Raw genomic sequence first — 18,785 nt, 5'->3', positions numbered from 1 at the left:
GACCCAGAGTTACCTCTGCTGCAGAGGATACGCTGTTTAGAGTTTACCAGCCTCAGAAATGCTTCACAGAGTTCAAGTAATAGATACATCTCAACATCAACTGTTCAGAGGAGACTGCGTGAATCAGGCCTTCATGGTCAGACTGCTGCAAAGAAACCATTACTAAAGGACACCAATAAGAAGAAGAGACTTGCTTTGGCCAAGAAACAGGAGCAATGGACATTAGATCGGTGGAAATCTGTCCTTTGGTCTGATGAGTCCAAATTTTAGATTTTTGGTTCGAACCGCCGTGTCTTTGTGAGACGCAGAGTAGGTGAATGGATGATCTCCGCATGTGTAGTTCCCACCGTGAAGCATGGAGGAGGAGGTGGGATGGTGTGGGGGTGCTTTGCTGGTGACACTGTCTGTGATTTATTTAGAATTCAAGGCACACTTACCCAGCATGGCTACCACAGCATTCTGCAGTGATACGCCATCCCATCTGGTTTGGGCTTAGTGGGACTATCATTTGTTTTTCAACTGGACAATGACACAACACACCTCCAGGCTGTGTAAGGGCTATTTCACCAAAAAGGAGAGTGATAAGTGCTGCATCAGATGACCTCGCCTCCACAATCCCCCGACCTCAACCAAATTGAGATGGTTTGGGGTGAGTCGGACCGCAGAGTGAAGGAAAAGCAGCCAACAAGTGCTGAGCATATGTGGGAACGCCTTCAAGACCGTTGGAAAAGCATTCCTCATGAAGCTGGTTGAGAGAATGCCAAGAGTGTGCAAAGCTGTCATCAAGGCAAAGGGTGGCTATTTGAAGTATCTCATATATAAAATATATTTTGATTTGTTTAACACTTTTTTGGTTACTACCTGATTCCATAGGTGTTATTTCATAGTTGTTATGTCTTCACTATTATTCTACAATGTAGAAAATAGTAAAAATAAAGAAAAACCCTTGAATGAGTAGGTGTGTCCAAACTTATATATATATATATATATATATCATAGGTTTTTTTTTCAATTCGTCTTCATGGAATTGTTCAGTTCTCTCATCACCGCCTTAGTCTCGGTGATGCTGTTGCTGCAGAAGGCTTCGCAGCTGATTAAAGCGCTCCTCTGCCCTCCTTTCCTTCTCTTCTTGCAATCGTTTGTCCTCCTCCCTATAACCCTCAAAGACATCCAATATATCTGCCATCCTCCTTCTCTTTCGCCCACTAGGTCTAACATGGAGGTGGTTTCCTCTTTGTGAAGAGGAGACGGAGGCAGAAGTGGAGGGGGGACTGACAATGTCAATGGGGCTCGCTGGCACCTCCACAATGTGTAACAGATTCTGGCTTATGTCCTCAACCCCTGCATCTGCCTCAGCATCTCCCATGCTGCCATCAGGCTCGGGGGAGTCTTCAAATAGTTGAAGGCTGAGCCGGTGGCTTATGAGGTCCTGGAGCCTGTTGAAGTAGGCTGGAAGCTTCCTCTTGGCCATGTCAGCCTTCTCTGGGTGGAGGGCGTACTCCTTGTACGCCCTCGACAGGTTCTGCCACTTCTGGAAGCATCGCTCCCCCGCCTGCTCAGGCACATCACTGATGGGGAAGCCTTGCTCCTTCAGCCTGCTAGCTAGGATCTCAAAGATCCTCTTGGTTCGGGTCTTGTTCTCCCTGATCAGTCCCTGGATCTCTGGAGAGCTGTACAGCTCTACTAAAGCCTCCGTTGCCTCAATGTCCTGACTGATCACTTTCCGCTCCGACCACACAGGCAGGGACCCACCGTTCTCAGCAGCTAGAGACGTGGATAGGAAGACAGAGAAAAATGAAGAGTTATTACACAAAGACTGTCAATGATGTTGAAAATGTCTGTGTCCTTTTCAGTTATAGGCCATCTGCTAAGATTCAACGTCATAACACGTGTACCTCTGTCATCCCCAAGCCATGACCTCCTCCTCCCCTTTTGGAGTTGATTCTCTGTCCTCTCCTCCTCCGCATTTGACTGGAGTATCTTGGGATGTGGGAACCGTTCGCTCCTGGACTTCCTGGCTAGCGGTTCAGGCTCAGTGGTGCCTTCATAGACTCCAATCTCTGACTCTGGGCTGGAGGTGGAGGGGATACCGAGGTTGACTGGATGGCCTACAATAGCATAGAGGGGCAGGCTTGGAGTTGGTGCTACAGCTTTAGGCTTCAGCTTGGTCAACGCCCTGGCTGGGGTGTCAGCAGCAGCCAGCTTGGAGCTCAGCCTCTGGCCCATGAGTGCATGGAACTGGTCAAAGAACTCGGGCTGTTTCTTGCGTCCAGCGTCAGTCCTCCTGGACGCCAGCACATAGTCTTTGTACGTGCGCTCCATGTTACGCCACTTTTGGAAGCATCGCTTGCCAGCCTGCCAGGAGTTCTCACTGATCAGGAAGCCCTGTGCCTCCATCCGACTGGCGATGATCTCAAAGATCTGCTTGGTTCTGGTTGTCCGGTCGTTCAGTAGGCCCTGGATCTCTGGGCACCCGTAGTGCTCGATGAGGGCCTGGTTGGCCTCCCGGTCCCGTGCTGTAACATTCCAGGGACTTGACCACACTCGTGAGTCCTTTTCAACTGTTGTGGAGGGAGACAAGATCATTCAAAACCCCAAGTTTAACTTGATCAGCCTCTGACGGGTAAGCACCTTAAAACTGCCTATAATAATATAAACAAACATGTAATCATTCTTACATAATAAAATGACAAAATCCTCTTTATTAACTATATTTGTGCATAAAACGACATGCTGATACATGAAGTATTAATTTCAAAAAGGTGACTACTGGTTTGATATTGCCATTCATTGTTTGAGCTTCTGCATGTATTTTGCAACATGGTTCCCCCTGGTGGTCAAAATGTCATACTATTGAATTTCTTAGAATAACTATTTAGGAGATCTTAGATCAATGATATGGGTAGAACAGTACACACATTGTAGCACTCTGGAAAGCAATAAAATAAGTTTGGTAGTTAACTAGAGGGCTGGCAAAGGGATGAGGTAGGAGTGTTACCTGTGGCCATGTTGCTGTCAATGGTGTCCTGGGACATGCGGTGTAATCGGTCCATGTAGTCATCGCTGTACCATACCCGAAGCCTCTCTCCCACTGACAGGTCCCGGCACACCCGGAAGTAGATGTGCTCGCCATGCTGGAAGGCTGTCAGGTTTCGCTCAACGTCCTCTGAAGAGTTTCGGACATACCTCATCCAGTTGGCTTTGGTTTCGTCGCTACCATCAATGGATTTGTATGAGTTGTTTTTGTCCACCAACTAGGGATAAAAATCAGTGACATAAATACGTAGATGCGAGAGCCTTAAAGTTACATATGGTGCATGAAGTTAGGAAGACAATTTCATGAGTCATACCATATACTAGTGAAAAGTGAATTGCAAAACATAGTAAGGTTTGTGGATTCAACTTACCATCCAGGGGAAGAAACCAGAGGACTTGTCCTGTGACACCACTTCACCCTGGTAAGGACCGAATAGTGCCCCCCTAGGAATGTCTTTGTCTACGCAGTACACGTCCACCTCACTGCCTCCCTGAATGACCTCAATGCCACTAGGGGTAGTAAGGGCGGCACGGTTTGGGACACCCACTGGCACAGGGGTGTCAGGCACAAAAACTGGAGGGCCATGTGTGGGGCATTCATCAATAAAATTGTCTTTGCACTCTTCACAAACTGTAAGGCATGACAAAGGTACATTTTAAGCAATATAATTTGAAGGTAAAATTATTTTAAAAATTACAGCAATGATGCATGGATGAAAAAACAATACCACACCAACAATAGAAGTTGTAGAGTACATTTCATTAGCAATATTCACATAAAGAAATGATAGGCCTAGTGGCACTGGGAAATGTATCAAAGTATCAGAACAAATGAAACAGTCAAACACAGTTCAGCTGCTCTTAGTCGTAGTCTAAGGCTCTTAGTGCGAGTCTGTGTGTAAAGGCACTGGACAGAAATATCTAATACTCACACCAGAAGTAACATTTTTGGTGTCTTTCAGTGGTGAAAAGCAAGTGGTCGACTTTCAATCTCTGGTTGGCTCCTTCTGTCTCAAAGGACTCAATGTCTTTTATTTCACTATAAGATTATAGCATATCACAATCAAATCACATTTTATTTGTCACATGCGCTGAATACAACAGGTGTAGACCTTACAGTGAAATGCTTAGTTACAAGCCCTTAACCAACATGCAGCTTTAATGAAAAATGTTTTATTTGTTTTTACAAAACACTTCTTTTTCTTAAAGAGCAGCCGTAAAATAACAGTAGTGAGGCTATATACAGAGGGTACCAGTACAGAGTCAATGTGCGGGGACACAGGTTAGTTGAGGTAATATGTATGTAGGTAGAAGTAAAGTGACTGTGCAATCTCTGGATGAGCGTCAAATGTTTTATTTTTATAACTGCACCTGATTAGCATCCATTTATTCAACTAACCTGTCAAGATGGGCTATCAAGGCAGCAGATATTAAAACAGACTAGGCTATATGAAAACCAGTGGAGGCTGCTGAGGGGAGGACGACTCATAATAATGGCTGGAATGGAATGGTTTTCATGTGTTTGATTCCTTTCACTCCATTTCATCCATTATACTCTATTTCAGGCACATTTTATGAGCCGTCCTTCCCTCAGCAGCCTCCACTGATCAAAACAGCAAATCATTGATTAGTAGAGGATAGAACACATAGCTACTACTAGGCTATCCAGCAGATCCAACCCGCTTGCTTACAGCTGCACTAGGGTCAGACAGGCTTTCTGTGTAGACTAAGACACATCAGAGTTGGTGCGAGATATGGCTCGCAAAACGTACCTCAATCCGGGGATGAGGAACGTGTTGTACTCCGAATTGTCCCATTATCCCAACTGTTACACTGAGACGATTGAACAACTGCTATTTGATCTTCTCTGTGTAACAGTTGGGATAATGGGACAATTCAGAAGTTCAATGCATTTCTCATCCCTGGATTGAGGTACGTTTTGCGAGCCATAACTCGCGCCGGCTCCACTGTTATTTTAGCAGTCGTTCAATCATCTCGGTGTAACAGTTGGGATAATGGGACAATTCGGAGTACAACACATTTCTCATCCCTGGATTGAGGTACATTTTCGGAGCCGGCGCTGTGTCTTAATTTACACAAGAAGCCTGTCCGACCCTAGCCTGTCTGCAGCTGTAAGCAATCTGCTGGCTACTAGGCCAAATTGATTCATATTACTACTTGGTGCATAGTTCTGCTTCTGTTGAATGGTCCTGGATGGCAAGTGACTCTGCCATAGTGCATAGGTCCCCAGACTCCCCACCTCAGCATACCATGTCAAGTCTGTTGGTAGAAAAAGCATAATATAATGGCAGTTCATGAATACAGGTGGATCAGGTAATACAATTAGTCCTAGTATTTAAAATAAACTCGACATTCAATTTCAGTCTGGCAATGGCAAAACCATAAATGGGACCAGGCACTTGCTCTATGAGACAACGTACATGAGTTCCTATTGCTGCTGACAAATATATGTTGTAAATTAGCTAGTTGGAAAAAAACAACAAGGTACGATAGCTAAAGATCCATGACTATATCATATAGTCATCTGACTTTTTAACCATTCGAATTTGAATAAATATAGCATTTACTATGTGAGTCAAATGACATGTTTCCTGTCGGAATGTTACGATAGAAAGGAACTTGAGGACTTCCGGATTCTGTCCTCGGCTGGAGAACGATGATTTTCCCGGAGTTTTCAAATGGATAAAACGAATGATACAAATTGGCCAAGACCCTGTGGATATCCTGAGTTAGTTGAAATATGTTCGTGTTATTGCCGCGAATCGAACGTCTACTTGAAATATGTTTGATATCCTAATCGTAGTATCATGTTCACACTGTCGTCGACTGGTTAGCCAGACAACAACAATGTAGCATGCATGGTATCAAAAACAGTAGCTTGAGTTTGTTAGTTAGCATCATCACTGCCACCAAGAACAAATAAAAAAGCGTTAACGTTCGTTTTTAACTAGCTATCAAGCTAAATAACTACGGTTTCTAGAGTTCTGATATATACTCGCCTGTTCGAGCTAACGTTAGCTACTGAAATCATAGCTTGCTAGCGCGCCAGTTAATAGTTGGCTTGTGCTTCTTCATAATAATTTACTGTCTGTGTCACAATTCATTGACAAACTTACTCACTGCCCCTTGTCGACGTGTACTGTTTTCAGTTAAGCAGGCCAACTTTTGTTAGTGAGCAAATTCTGTTAACGTTGGCTAATGGTTTTGACAGGGGCTTACATTAGTGCTGAAATTTGTTGCCTTGTCCGCGCATGCGCATGTATACATAAGTTGTCACGACAAAGCTTGCCACCCGTCAGGTCCACGCAATCACGTATGCATGTCACACACAATTATTGATAAACGATGGCCATAAAGCTCAGCTAGCTATATTCCTATGGTGTATACATTGTATATGTGGCTGCTGTACTGTATCAATGACAGCTTGAAACACAAATCAAGGAGATAGGTTTCAACTTCCAATGTAGCTAGTCATTGTAGATGACATCCAAAACGTGCATTTTTTTTGTGTGTCATTGTAAGCTAGTCATTGTAAACGACGTTCAAAACATTAGCATTTTTAAGAGTCTCTACATTTTGTGGCTACAGAGAGTAGGATGGACTCTCTGGGTATGAGGGGCCCATCCCTAAACCAGGACTTCCTACACAGTGTGCTGAATGCTGTTCCTCGTGGACTGACAGTGGGCCCCTCTCTAGCAAATGATGGCCAGTTGGGGCTCTGGTGTGTAGGACATGCTCTGCAGAAAGGGATGCTTCTGGGTGTGGAAAACCAAAGCAACACCTTTGACCAAAGTGAAGACTTTACAGAGGTATGTATCAGAGTGGTTGTGATGGCGGAGGCACACACTTGCTCAAGTTTCTATAACATTGCAAATGTATTGAATGTAACACATTTGTTGTCGTCAGAGCTTGATGGAAGAAGCATATCAGACGATAATCAAGGGGCATCTTTGGGACAGGTGCTATTGGATTAGGTAGGTGTCTCTAGGTAAAGAAGAATAACCCAATGGTAATTTTTTGTTGTTGTAGCGCTCAGCTGTATCAAACACATTAACATTACTGTCACACATTTAATTTGGTCATTGGGAGAGAGAAACCCTCTTTGTTTTATGCAGATTTGCCTGTAATGCAAGGAGAAAGGATGAACAGAATGTTACTGTTCATGAGGTGGATGGAAGTCTCTGTCTAAGGGCCTGCAAAGACATCAACCCAGGGACAGAACTTCTGCTTTGGAGTTTCCTAGCTGATCCTCTGGAACACGATGGAAGCCAAGGAGGGTCACTAACAACACCAGGCAAACCTCGCAAACAAGTTACACCTCGCAAGTCCAGGGAGGAGAGATCCCCAGGTGTAAACTCCATGGAGCAAGAGCTCAAGCTTACAGGTAGCCTGACACCCACATTCTTAATACACACTAACTAATACATTCTTTACAAATAAGGATGATGTTATGAAATGATGACATTTAATATTTGGATAGTTGTTTCCGAAATGTTACGTGGAAGATATTTGTATGTCTTACAGAGCCCGAGGAGCACACTGAAGATTCAGACATGTCAACTTCTCCACTGGGGTCTACAGAGTCTATGGTGGTGGAGGAGGAGAAAAGCCAGGCTGGAATCAAAAGGACCAAACCTCTTATCTACAAAATGAAAAAGAGATGTGTGAGAGACTCTCATTCCAGGGGTGAGAAAACAATGGAACAGAATGGAGAAGTTGACTCAGGCAAAATAATAAAAACAGAATGTTTCACTCCAGAAATAACCAATGTGCCATGCTCTAATGAGGACAAACTTGTGAGTCCTGCAGACGAGCCTCCAAAGAGCAGTGAAGAACCAGGTAATGTGGTAAGAAAACCCCAGGAGGAACAGGGGCCACAGGTTGTCAGGGCCAGTTGCAGACTGGCTGCTAAACCCAGGAAGGTGCATTCATTAGTCAGCTGCATCCACAAGCGTCTTCAAGGGCGCAAAACATTGGAGGTTATGTCCAGAGTTGGTGATGAAAATGGACAAGCTTGCCAAGAAACAGACATAAAAGATAGAGAAAATATAAGCTCAGATGAAATCCCAAAGGATAGTGACAAAGGGGGGAAGAAAAACCCGGAGGAGCTTATGACAGCTCCAGACATCTTTAACATCAGGGAAAGGAGGTATACATGTGACGAGTGTGACAAGAGTTTCTTTCAGCTCTGTCACCTGAAGAAGCACAAATTCACTCACTCGGACCTAAAGCCTTACTTATGCACAGAGTGTGGTAAGAATTACAGCTCCCAAGAGAACTTCAGGGCCCACCTTCTAATGCATAAGGGAGAGAGGCCATTCAAGTGCCAGCAGTGTGACAAGAGCTATGGCCTGAAACGGGATCTGAAGGAGCATGAAGTTCTCCATACAGGAGAGAGGCCTTTTGTCTGCGATATCTGTGGGAAGGCTTTTGCCCGCCGGCCTTCATTACGTATTCATAGGGAGGCCCACCGCGCCAAGGAAGAAAATTACCATGCTCCTAAGCTCAAGTGCCCTGTCTGCGATAAAGAACTGGCCAATTCGGGCTCCCTTAGGAATCACATGCGCTTGCACACAGGAGAACGGCCTTATGCCTGTCCCCACTGCAGTAAGACATTCCGACAGCGGGGAAACCTTTTGGGGCATCTACGCATCCACACAGGGGAAAAGCCTTACAAGTGTAACCATTGTAATCAGTACTTCTCACAGGTGCCTGAACTCCGCAGACACCTCATATCACACACAGGGGAAGTCTACCTCTGCCCTATATGTGGCAAAGCCTTGCGGGACCCCCACACCTTGCGGGCCCACGAACGTTTACACACAGGGGAGAGACCTCACAAGTGTGAGGTGTGTGGGAAGGCCTACACCATGGCCACCAAGCTACGCCGTCACATGAAGTCCCACCTTGAGGAGAAGCCCTACAAATGTCAGGCATGTGGTGCTGGCTACACGCTGATGCAGAGCCTGGTTCGCCACCAGCTCTCCCATAAAAACAGAGAAGATCGGACATCTGGGGAGCTAGCTGACGCTCTGGCAGCTCTGGAGTCTAGCCACTCTGCCCCTGCTAGAGGCAGACCTAGAAAGACCCCTCGCAAGACAGAGGTCAAGCCATGGGTTGATGTCACTGAAGAGAACACAGAGAGTCAGACAGTAGTGTATGTTCAGGCCATCGAAGACTTAGCCATGCCTAACTCAGGGGAGGTTATTGTCAGCACCTATGACTCGTATCATGATAATGCCATATCTTCTGTGGTAATAGAGGAAGGGTTGGAACAGGATGTGGGCCAGATCCAGCTAAATGAGAATGTCATTGAGATAGTTGTCTCAGATTCTAATGATAAGTGCATTGTGGTAAGGGAGCACAAAACACACAGCAACCTGGTGATTCTACAGGGAGAGGACGGACTGAGCTCTGTGGCAGAGACAATAGAGATAGAAACAGGAGTTTAAAACTGCAAGTCACACCATTTTGCTTTCTGTTGCTGTTTTTATTTTTTTTAAATCTTCAAATAAAACCAAGAATGTGAAGAAAAAAATGTTGTTTTGCCTGCTAGATGTACTTTACCTAAAAGAAGACAATAAGCAGTACTTATATGGAAAATACATTTTGTTATGAATATAAAATATGTTATCACCATCAGGATACTCCATTTAGATTACTGGAGAAAGGAGCCATAATTGTCAACGAGTTAAAGATATCAGCAAATATCTGTGGTGGATCTTGTCTAGCCACTATCTACAGCAAATGTCATTTTCAAGGACTGTACTAAAACTACCTGCCCCTGTATTTTAGGAAATATCTTAATGGTTACAAAGAGAAATCCTCATGAATAGTTAGCTTTTTTTTATCTGACTAAAATATATTTGATGTCTAGAGAATGTTTATGAAGGCTTTTTAAATTAGCTTTACTGTATCTTAATACACTGTTGTAAATATGGGCCATCAACAAGATGATCATTATTGTTGAAGACTCCAATTAAAATAGAGAAATGAAGTACCTCTGTGGTGGCTTTACAACAGTTGTATGTGTTTTTGAACAAGACTTTGACCTTTCACTCTTTATCCAATGCGTCATTCAATAATAGGGTGCAAATATTTAGATGGTTGGGACAGTCCGAGACTGAATCAGCAAATATTCTGGTTTGGAGCAACTTTAGTGTGTGTTTGCTATGCTTGTCTATGCAGCACACACTATCATAGTCTAAATGAGCAAATAGCAGTATTTAAAAGGTTGATTTATTGTGTGTTTTTGACATTGCCTTTGTCTTTATCATTTGATATTCCACTTGTAATTACTTAATAGCAAACATTTGTATATAAAGTAATCCATGAGTAGGCCCTGACAGAAAATAAACAATGGAGAAAGCTATTCTTGACATAGTGTGGAAAGTGTATCCATGGCTATAGGTAATAGTTGAAACTTTAATGGAAATACTGAGTGCAATTTTATGTTGTTGACATGACCCAGGTGGGAGGTGCAGCCCCGAGTCAGTCTTAGTACAGTGGTTCAATATTAACCAGGTGTTTCAATGTAACAGAAAGTGGGGGGTTTCAATGAGTACTGGATTTTGAGTGGGTGAGAAGGTTTGGTGATGTCCTAGGTTTTACAAGGAGTTCTGTCTTAACCATCCGCAACAATGGGTCGAATACCCGCAACTCTCATTTTCATTATACTATTTTCTTCTACTCTTCAGATCACCCTTTGTGAAAATGGTAAGATATCAGTTTTTATTTACCAGTCCTGAAAGCTCAAAAGCAAGCAAGTTTCAAAATATCGATATTCTGAAAATGTATACCCCTTAAACTGTTACTCCTTGATGTGAATTGGGTTATTTGTCAGTTATAATATCACTAAACAATAGGTTGAGTTATCAAATATTTGTTTATAGTATTTCTTAACAGCAAGGAGGCCTCACAGGTTTTTATCCGTGCTAAACGGGCAAATTCCTTCCTTGAGGAGTTGAAACCTGGGAACTTGGAACGGGAGTGCATCGAGGAGATCTGTGACCATGAAGAAGCCCGTGAAGTCTTTGAAAAGCCTGACAAGACGGTGAGAATGTCTGGCTTGTTAGATTGAAGTATCATGCAAAGCACATTAATATTCACCTTGATATACTGGTAACTAAATCGTGAACTTTCTGTTTACCTGGGTAACACTATGTTTATTTGCATAATAAAGTATGATTATAGTATTTCTCCCCAAATAACTCTAAATTGATCTTTCTTAATTTAGAAGGCCTTTTGGGGCAGCTATTTGGGTAAGTATTTGTTTTTATTCGTTATTACTTGTGTTATCTATCAAAACCTTATCCATGGAATATGCGGTCATCAGTCAGAACACCCAATGTAAATAGATGGTATTGAACCAGAACAAAGTGCAACTGAGATGTGAGTGGACTTGTTTGAGGAACAGGCTTTAGCCCCAGTGTCGGTGACCCCACACGTTTTGCTCTTCCCACACATGCTATGCTCTTTTTATACTTAAAAAACAAACATTAATATCGGCTTTGGCAATTATAAGCAAGTAGAGTCAAGTATTTCCTCATGTTTTCTAATTCTTGCTTGTCTTCTTCACAGCTTGCAAAGGCACTTCACTGCTGAGAGTCAAGGACAATATAAAAACCTTGAGAGGGTGTATTGATGCCAGTGGTAATAATTATGTCCTGATTACACTGCACATTTCTAATACAGTGGCTTGCGAAAGTATTCACCCCCTTTTGGTATTTTTCCTATTTTGTTGCCTTACAATCTGGAATTAAAATAGATTTTTGGGGGGTTTGTATCATTTGATTTATACAACATGCCTACCACTTTGAAGATACAAAATATTTTTTGTGAAACAAACAAGAAATAAGACAAAAAAAACTACTTGAGCGTGCATAACTATTCACCCCCCCAAAGTCAATACTTTGTAGAGCCACCTTTTGCAGCAATTACAGCTGCAAGTCTCTTGGAGTGTCTCTATAAGCTTGGGCACATCTAGCCACTGGGATTTTTGCCCATTCTTCAAGGCAAAACTGCTGCAGCTCCTTCAAGTTGGATGGGTTCTGCTGGTGTACAGCAATCTTTAAGTCATACCACAGATTTTCAATTGGATTGAGGTCTGGACTTTGACTAGGCCATTCCAAGACATTTAAATGTTTCCCCTTAAACCACTCGAGTGTTGCTTTAGCAAAATGCTTAGGATCATTGTCCTGCTGGAAGGTGAACCTCCATCCCAGTCTCAAATCTCTGGAAGACTGAAACAGGTTTCCCTCAAGAATTACCCTGTATTTATCGCCATCCTAAAATTCTGACCAGTTTCCCAGTCCCTACCGATGAAAAACATCCCCACATGGTGTTCTCGGGGTGATGAGAGGTGTTGGGTTTGCGCCAGACATAGCGTTTTCCTTGATGGCCAAAAAGCTCAATTTGAGTCTTATCTGACCAGAGTACCTTCTTCCATATGTTTGGGGAGTCTCCCACATGCCTTTTGGTGAACACCAAATGTGTTTGCTTATTTTATTCTTTAAGCAATGGCATTTTTTCTGGACACTCTTCCGTAAAGCCCAGCTCTGTGGAGTGTATGGCTTAAAGTAGTCCTATGGACAGATACTCCAATCTCCACTGTGGAGCTTTGCAGCTCCTTCACGGTTATCTTTGGTCTCTTTGTTGCCTCTCTGATAAATGCCCTCCTTGCCTGGTCTGTGAGTTTTGGTGGATGGCCCTCTCTTGGAAGGTTTGTTGTGGTGCCATATTCTTTCAATTTTTTAATAAAGGATTTAATAGTGCTCCGTGGGATGTTCAAAGTTTCTGATATTTATTTATAACCCAACCCTGATCTGTACTTCTCCACAACTTTGTCCTTGACCTGTTTGGAGAGCTCCTTGGTCTTCATGGTGCTGCTTGCTTAGTGGTATTGCAGACTCTGGGGCCTTTCAGAACAGGTGTATATATACTGAGATCATGTGACACTTAGATTGCACACAGATGGACTTCTTTTAACTAATTATGTGACTTCTGAAGGTAATTGGTTGCACCAGATCTTATTTAGGGGCTTCATAGCAAAGGGGGTGAATACATATGGACGCACCACTTTTCTGTTTTAGATTTTTTTTTAAACAAGTTATTTTTTTCACTTCACCAATTTGGACTATTTTGTGTATGTCCATTATATGAAATCCAAATAAAAATCTATTTATATTAGCTGGTAATGCAACAAAATAGGTAAAACGCCAAGGGAGATGAATACTTTTGTAAGGCACTGTTCATCAATGATTTATTGACTAAATGTTGTTTGTGTTGAAATCAGCTAAAAAGTGTGAGGAATCTACCAGGAAAATGTTATAATGTAAAGATACATTTTTTGAGCAGGACATCCTGTTTCTCAAATATTATGTGGGCCTGCGTCTTACAGGAGAATGCTCAGTGGGCAATGGTGTGAACTACAACGGTACCATCTCCACTACTTCCTCAGGAAAAACATGCCAGTACTGGTCCAGTAACTTCCCACACAGAATTACGTATGTACTATTGACCCCATAACTTGAGGAACGTAATTTCAAAGTTGTTCCATTCGTGATGTTGTTGCTGAGGGGTAATATCTCTTCTTAGGGAGTTCAATACTTCGCTGGATGACACCCTGTATGAGAACTATTGCAGGAACCCAGACAAAACTCCCGAAGGACCTTGGTGCTTCACCAGGGATCCCACAGTCAGGAGAGAGCAATGCATAGTCCCAAAATGTGGTATGATTTCACTACTGCATAATAACCAACATTTGGTTGCATGTTGTTGCTGAGCTGGGTGTACCTTTCCACTGACAATCGGTGGTTTATGTGCCTCCTTGTTCAACAACAAAGTGCAGAGCATGTTGCTTGTTGCAATATGTCTTAGTGGTCCTCTATTGTGATTGTTCCCTTACAGGTGAGCCTTGGGTACCCCCAAAAGTATCTGCTACAGTGGATGGGAAAGCCAAGTACACCAAGAAGGACTGCCTGGCCAACAATGGCTTGGATTATACAGGTGATCTCTCAGTTACCATGAATGGCAAAAAGTGTCTACCTTGGGCCTCCCCAAAGGCATTGGCACTCAGCAAAGGAAAGAATTTCATCCCAGAGGTCAAACTTGTGACGAACCACTGTAGAAACCCTGATGGAGATATGGAGGGACCCTGGTGCTATGTGGACCAGCATGGAAATACCACTGTGGACTACTGTGACCTTGAGATGTGTGGTGAGCTGTTTCAACACTTTTTCCAGTTTTAAATGATTCACTTAAAATATTAGGACACTGAAGAAAAAAAAATATCTGACAGGTATCATAAATGCTCTTTACTGTGAGTGCTGGACTGTTGTTCTCTTTCAGATGACCCAATAGATAACTATGAGGAGGCGGCCGGTGGAAGGGAAAGGACAACACTCTCTGGGCCCAGACAATCCTTCTTCAGCCCTCGGAGCTTTGGCAGTGGAGAGTTGGGTAAGTAGTATAATTTTGGCTAGGATTTTGTTTTTTAACATACAGTGAGGGGAAAAAAAGTATTTGATCCCCTGCTGATTTTGTACGTTTGCCCACTGACAAAGAAATGATCAGTCTATAATTTTAATGGTAGGTTAATTTGAACAGTGAGAGACAGAATAACAACAAAAAAATCCAGAAAAACGCATGTCAAAAATGTTATAAAATGATTTGCATTTTAATGAGGGAAATAAGTATTTGACCCCTCTGCAAAACATGACTTAGTACTTGGTGGCAAAACCCTTGTTGGCAATCACAGAGGTCAGACGTTTCTTGTAGTTGGCCACTAGGTTTGCACACATCTCAGGAGGGATTTTGTCCCACTCCTCTTTGCAGATCTTCTCCAAGTCATTAAGGTTTCGAGGCTGACGTTTGGCAACTCGAACCTTCAGCTCCCTCCACAGATTTTCTATGGGATTAAGGTCTGGAGACTGGCTAGGCCACTCCAGGACCTTAATGTGCTTCTTCTTGAGCCACTCATTTGTTGCCTTGGCCATGTGTTTTGGGTCATTGTCATCCTGGAATACCCATCCATGACCCATTTTCAATGCCCTGGCTGAGGGAAGGATGTTCTCACCCAAGATTTGACGGTACATGGCCCTGTCCATCGTCCCTTTGATGCAGTGAAGTTGTCCTGTCCCCTTAGCAGAAAAACACCCCCAAAGCATAATGTTTCCACCTCCATGTTTGACGGTGGGGGATGATGTTCTTGGGGTCATAGGCATCATTCCTCCTCCAAACACGGCGAGTTGAATTGATGCCAAAGAGCTCCATTTTGGTCTCATCTGACCACAACACTTCCACCCAGTTGTCCTCTGAATCATTCAGATGTTCATTGGCAAACTTCAGACGGGCATGTATATGTGCTTTCTTGAGCAGGGGGACCTTGCGGGCGCTGCAGGATTTCAGTCCTTCACGGCATAGTGTGTTACCAATTGTTTTCTTGGTGACTATGGTCCCAGCTGCCTTGAGATCATTGACAAGATCCTCCTGTGTAGTTCTGGGCTGATTCCTCACCATTCTCATGATCATTGCAAGTCCACGAGGTGAGATCTTGCATGGAGCCCCAGGCCGAGGGAGATTGACAGTTATTTTGTGTTTCTTCCATTTGCGAATAATCGCCCCAACTGTTGTCACCTTCTCACCAAGCTGCTTGGCGATGGTCTTGTAGCCCATTCCAGCCTTGTGTAGGTCTACAATCTTGTCCCTGACATCCTTGGAGAGCTCTTTGGTCCCGGCCATGGTGGAGAGTTTGGAATGTGATTGATTGCTTCTGTGGACAGGTGTCTTTTATACAGGTAACAAACTGAGATTAGGAGCACTCCCTTTAAGAGTGGGCTCCTAATCTCAGCTCGTTACCTTTATAAAAGACACCTGGGAGCCAGAAATCCTTCTGATTGAGAGGGGGTCAAATACTTATTTCCCTCATTAAAATGCAAATCAATTTATAATATTTTTGACATGCGTTTTTCTGGATTGTTTTGTTGTTATTCTGTCTCTCACTGTTCAAATAAACCTACCATTAAAATGATAGACTGATCATTTCTTTGTCAGTAGACAAACGTACAAAATCAGCAGGGGATCAAATACTTTTTCCCTCACTGTAAAGTGTAAGGTATGGCAGACAGAGGAGGAAAGACTCTATTTTCATGACTTTGAATTGTTTTCAGTGTGCGGAGAGCGACCCATGTTTGAGAAGATAAGTAAGAAGGACGGTAGAGAGCAAGAACTGATTGACTCCTACCAAGGAGGCCGTATTGTTAAAGGGATTGACGCAGAAGTGGCCAGTGCACCATGGTATTCAAAACACCACATTTATTCTATTGCATTACGTAGGACTACTACTTAGGATCATGGTCATCATGTTTGACCATATACACGGTGGGAGCGGGAAAGGACGTTATCTGTGTGTCTGTCATTTAGAGGATGTTTTTTGGGGTTGTCGATGCATTGCCCAATTTTAAAAGAATGGAGTGGCTACAGATCTGACTTTTCTGCACCTTTCTTCCAGACAGCCAAGGGCCCCCGAAGATTTTGCACATGCGAGATTCTCTACTATGCACACAGTCTCTGTTCTACTCATAGACAACAGGGCTACTCTGGCGACTGGTTCCCGTTTTAATAAAGTTAGATCAAAGCTGAATCAATGTCTTCAAGATCACATAATGATAGTAGCCTATTCTACATAGCATAACCAAATATAATAGCACAGTAAAGTTACTGTAAGACAAAAAACACCACCTTATTTCTTATATTTTAGGATGATTGCGATCACATTGTCTTTTTCTTCTCATGTGGCCAAAACTCAAAAGCACGTCACTAGGCAAAATATGTGCTTTGATTGAAACAAAACACAGGTTGGCTATACTACAGTTTGTTAACACCATCTGCTCTAAAACACACTCACTGTACATTCATTCAAAACAACACTGTAGGCTTCTTTGAAACGGTAGCCTATAACTCAAGAAGATCTAAATGCTTATCCCCATGAAACTGATGGAGATCAAATTGTTGGTATTCAGATGCCGCATGGACGTTTCACCAGTAAAACCTGAATAATTATAATTTCACGATTGACCGTGAGGAATGCACAAGGCCGGAAAAGTCAGATCCGCAGCCTCGGCCTAAAAAGAAAGGCATAGATGTAATTTGGCAGAAGAAAATTATGATACCTGTTTTTCATGGATGCTTTGATGTTAGGCAGGTGATGTTGTACAAGAAAAGCCCACAGGAGCTGCTGTGTGGGGCCAGTCTAATCAGTGACGAGTGGATCCTCACTGCAGCCCATTGCATCCTCTACCCGCCATGGAACAAAAACTTCACCATCAATGACATCCTGGTCCGCCTTGGCAAACATAACAGAGCTAAGTGAGTGGTTATCTCCTATTTTCCCATTTTATCTGTATTAAACAAACGATACACATTGACTTTTGCACAGTTCAACAGTGAACTATGACATGCCATAAGACTTGACAAAACAATAATATAGCCATACCAAAACATTCTTGGCTCATACCGTATTTCATCCTAATCCCAGGTTTGAGAAGGGCACAGAGAAGATTGTAGCCATTGATGAGATAATTGTCCACCCCAAGTACAACTGGAAGGAGAACCTGAACCGGGACATTGCTCTGCTGCACATGAGGAGGCCCATTGCTTTCACCGATGAGATTCATCCCGTCTGTCTACCAACCAAGCAGGTTGCTAAGACGTAAGAGAGTTTAACGTAGCTAGCAGTAATTATTAAATAGGAATTATTAACATTCCTGAGCTTTTTCCCATACTAGCAATGGTAGCATCCTTTTTTTTCTATTTCTCCTTCAAGACTGATGTTTGCTGGCTATAAAGGCCGTGTGACAGGCTGGGGGAACCTTTATGAGACATGGAGTTCCTCCCCCAAGTCTCTACCCACAGTTCTCCAGCAGATCCATCTACCCATCGTTGAACAGGATATCTGCAGGGACTCTACCTCTATCCGCATCACTGACAACATGTTCTGTGCTGGTGAGTATCAGTTCTCAGCTCTCATCTCAGTGTGGTAATTGCTGTATACTGCAGCTCAAGTCCATCCAATATGTTAACCAAAGGTGAATTAGTGCAGTGTGACTTGATAAAAAAAATTGGTGAATCACAGGTGTTACCATTAGTATGATGCTTTCTCACAATGCCCATGTACTTTTCAGGCTTCAAACCAGAGGAACAGAAAACTGGTGACGCTTGTGAAGGGGACAGCGGTGGTCCCTTTGTCATGAAGGTATACAACTAGAGAAACACAAACTTCACTCATTAGATGTCTTGCATATCCCCCGCTTTATTTGATATACTCATGACAATGACTTATATCCTCATTCACAGAGCCCAGATGACAACCGTTGGTACCAGATCGGCATTGTGTCCTGGGGAGAAGGATGTGACAGGGATGGGAAATATGGATTCTACACCCATCTTTTCCGTATGAGAAGGTGGATGAAGAAAGTTATTGACAAAACAGGCGGTGATGACGACGATTGATTGTTATTTCTTCTCATTTTCTCTACATGCAAAGGAAACTGATGTAACGTTGGAAATAAACATGCGTTCCTGATCATGATCTGCTTGTTATTACTCGTAGACTCAGCAATAATAATTATTACAGAAATGAATCAAAACTAAATTCAGATCTGAGACTGCCACTGGAATTCTGCATGTTGTTACACAAGGTTTTCCATACATTTTTTGATACAGATCTA

General features: G+C 43.0%; 3 protein-coding genes across 6 annotated transcripts; 2 read left to right on the top strand and 1 right to left on the bottom strand.

Annotated features, from left to right (window-relative positions):
- Positions 1 to 879: 879 nt before the first annotated feature.
- Positions 880 to 6,348, bottom strand: LOC106561957 (uncharacterized). Of its 3 annotated transcripts, none has more exons than XM_014126443.3 (7): positions 6,277 to 6,348; positions 5,215 to 5,316; positions 3,969 to 4,075; positions 3,408 to 3,667; positions 2,999 to 3,254; positions 1,896 to 2,561; positions 880 to 1,764 (listed from the first exon to the last, which is right to left on the bottom strand). In XM_014126443.3, the coding sequence occupies exons 2-7, from the start codon at positions 5,268 to 5,270 to the stop codon at positions 1,052 to 1,054; spliced, it is 2,058 nt and encodes a 685-aa protein (XP_013981918.2). In that variant the 5' UTR covers positions 5,271 to 5,316; positions 6,277 to 6,348; the 3' UTR covers positions 880 to 1,051. The 3 variants fall into 3 exon arrangements, with proteins under 3 accessions (XP_013981918.2, XP_013981916.2, XP_013981917.2); XM_014126441.3 differs by having other exon boundaries at positions 6,174 to 6,303; XM_014126442.3 differs by having other exon boundaries at positions 6,178 to 6,299.
- Positions 5,659 to 10,057, top strand: LOC106561956 (zinc finger protein 408). 2 transcript variants are annotated; one of them, XM_014126437.3, is made up of 5 exons: positions 5,659 to 5,785; positions 6,646 to 6,866; positions 6,964 to 7,031; positions 7,173 to 7,441; positions 7,582 to 10,057. In XM_014126437.3, exons 1-5 carry the CDS (start codon positions 5,749 to 5,751, stop codon positions 9,507 to 9,509), a joined length of 2,523 nt encoding a protein of 840 aa, XP_013981912.1. In that variant the 5' UTR covers positions 5,659 to 5,748; the 3' UTR covers positions 9,510 to 10,057. The 2 variants fall into 2 exon arrangements, with proteins under 2 accessions (XP_013981912.1, XP_013981913.2); XM_014126438.3 differs by having other exon boundaries at positions 5,667 to 5,785; positions 6,707 to 6,866.
- Positions 10,058 to 10,548: 491 nt separating this feature from the next.
- On the top strand, positions 10,549 to 18,646 carry LOC106561958 (prothrombin). Its single transcript, XM_014126444.3, has 14 exons — positions 10,549 to 10,773; positions 10,950 to 11,110; positions 11,294 to 11,318; positions 11,638 to 11,709; positions 13,457 to 13,562; positions 13,654 to 13,787; positions 13,966 to 14,274; positions 14,407 to 14,517; positions 16,227 to 16,353; positions 17,257 to 17,424; positions 17,594 to 17,767; positions 17,882 to 18,060; positions 18,240 to 18,310; positions 18,412 to 18,646. Exons 1-14 carry the CDS (start codon positions 10,698 to 10,700, stop codon positions 18,565 to 18,567), a joined length of 1,869 nt encoding a protein of 622 aa, XP_013981919.1. The 5' UTR covers positions 10,549 to 10,697; the 3' UTR covers positions 18,568 to 18,646.
- The last annotated feature ends 139 nt before the right edge of the window (positions 18,647 to 18,785 follow it).

Source organism: Salmo salar, chromosome 11 (assembly GCF_965601325.2).
Source record: "Salmo salar chromosome 11, fSalSal1, whole genome shotgun sequence".
Lineage (NCBI taxonomy): Eukaryota > Metazoa > Chordata > Actinopteri > Salmoniformes > Salmonidae > Salmo > Salmo salar.
This window is presented reverse-complemented; position numbering and strand designations above follow the sequence as displayed.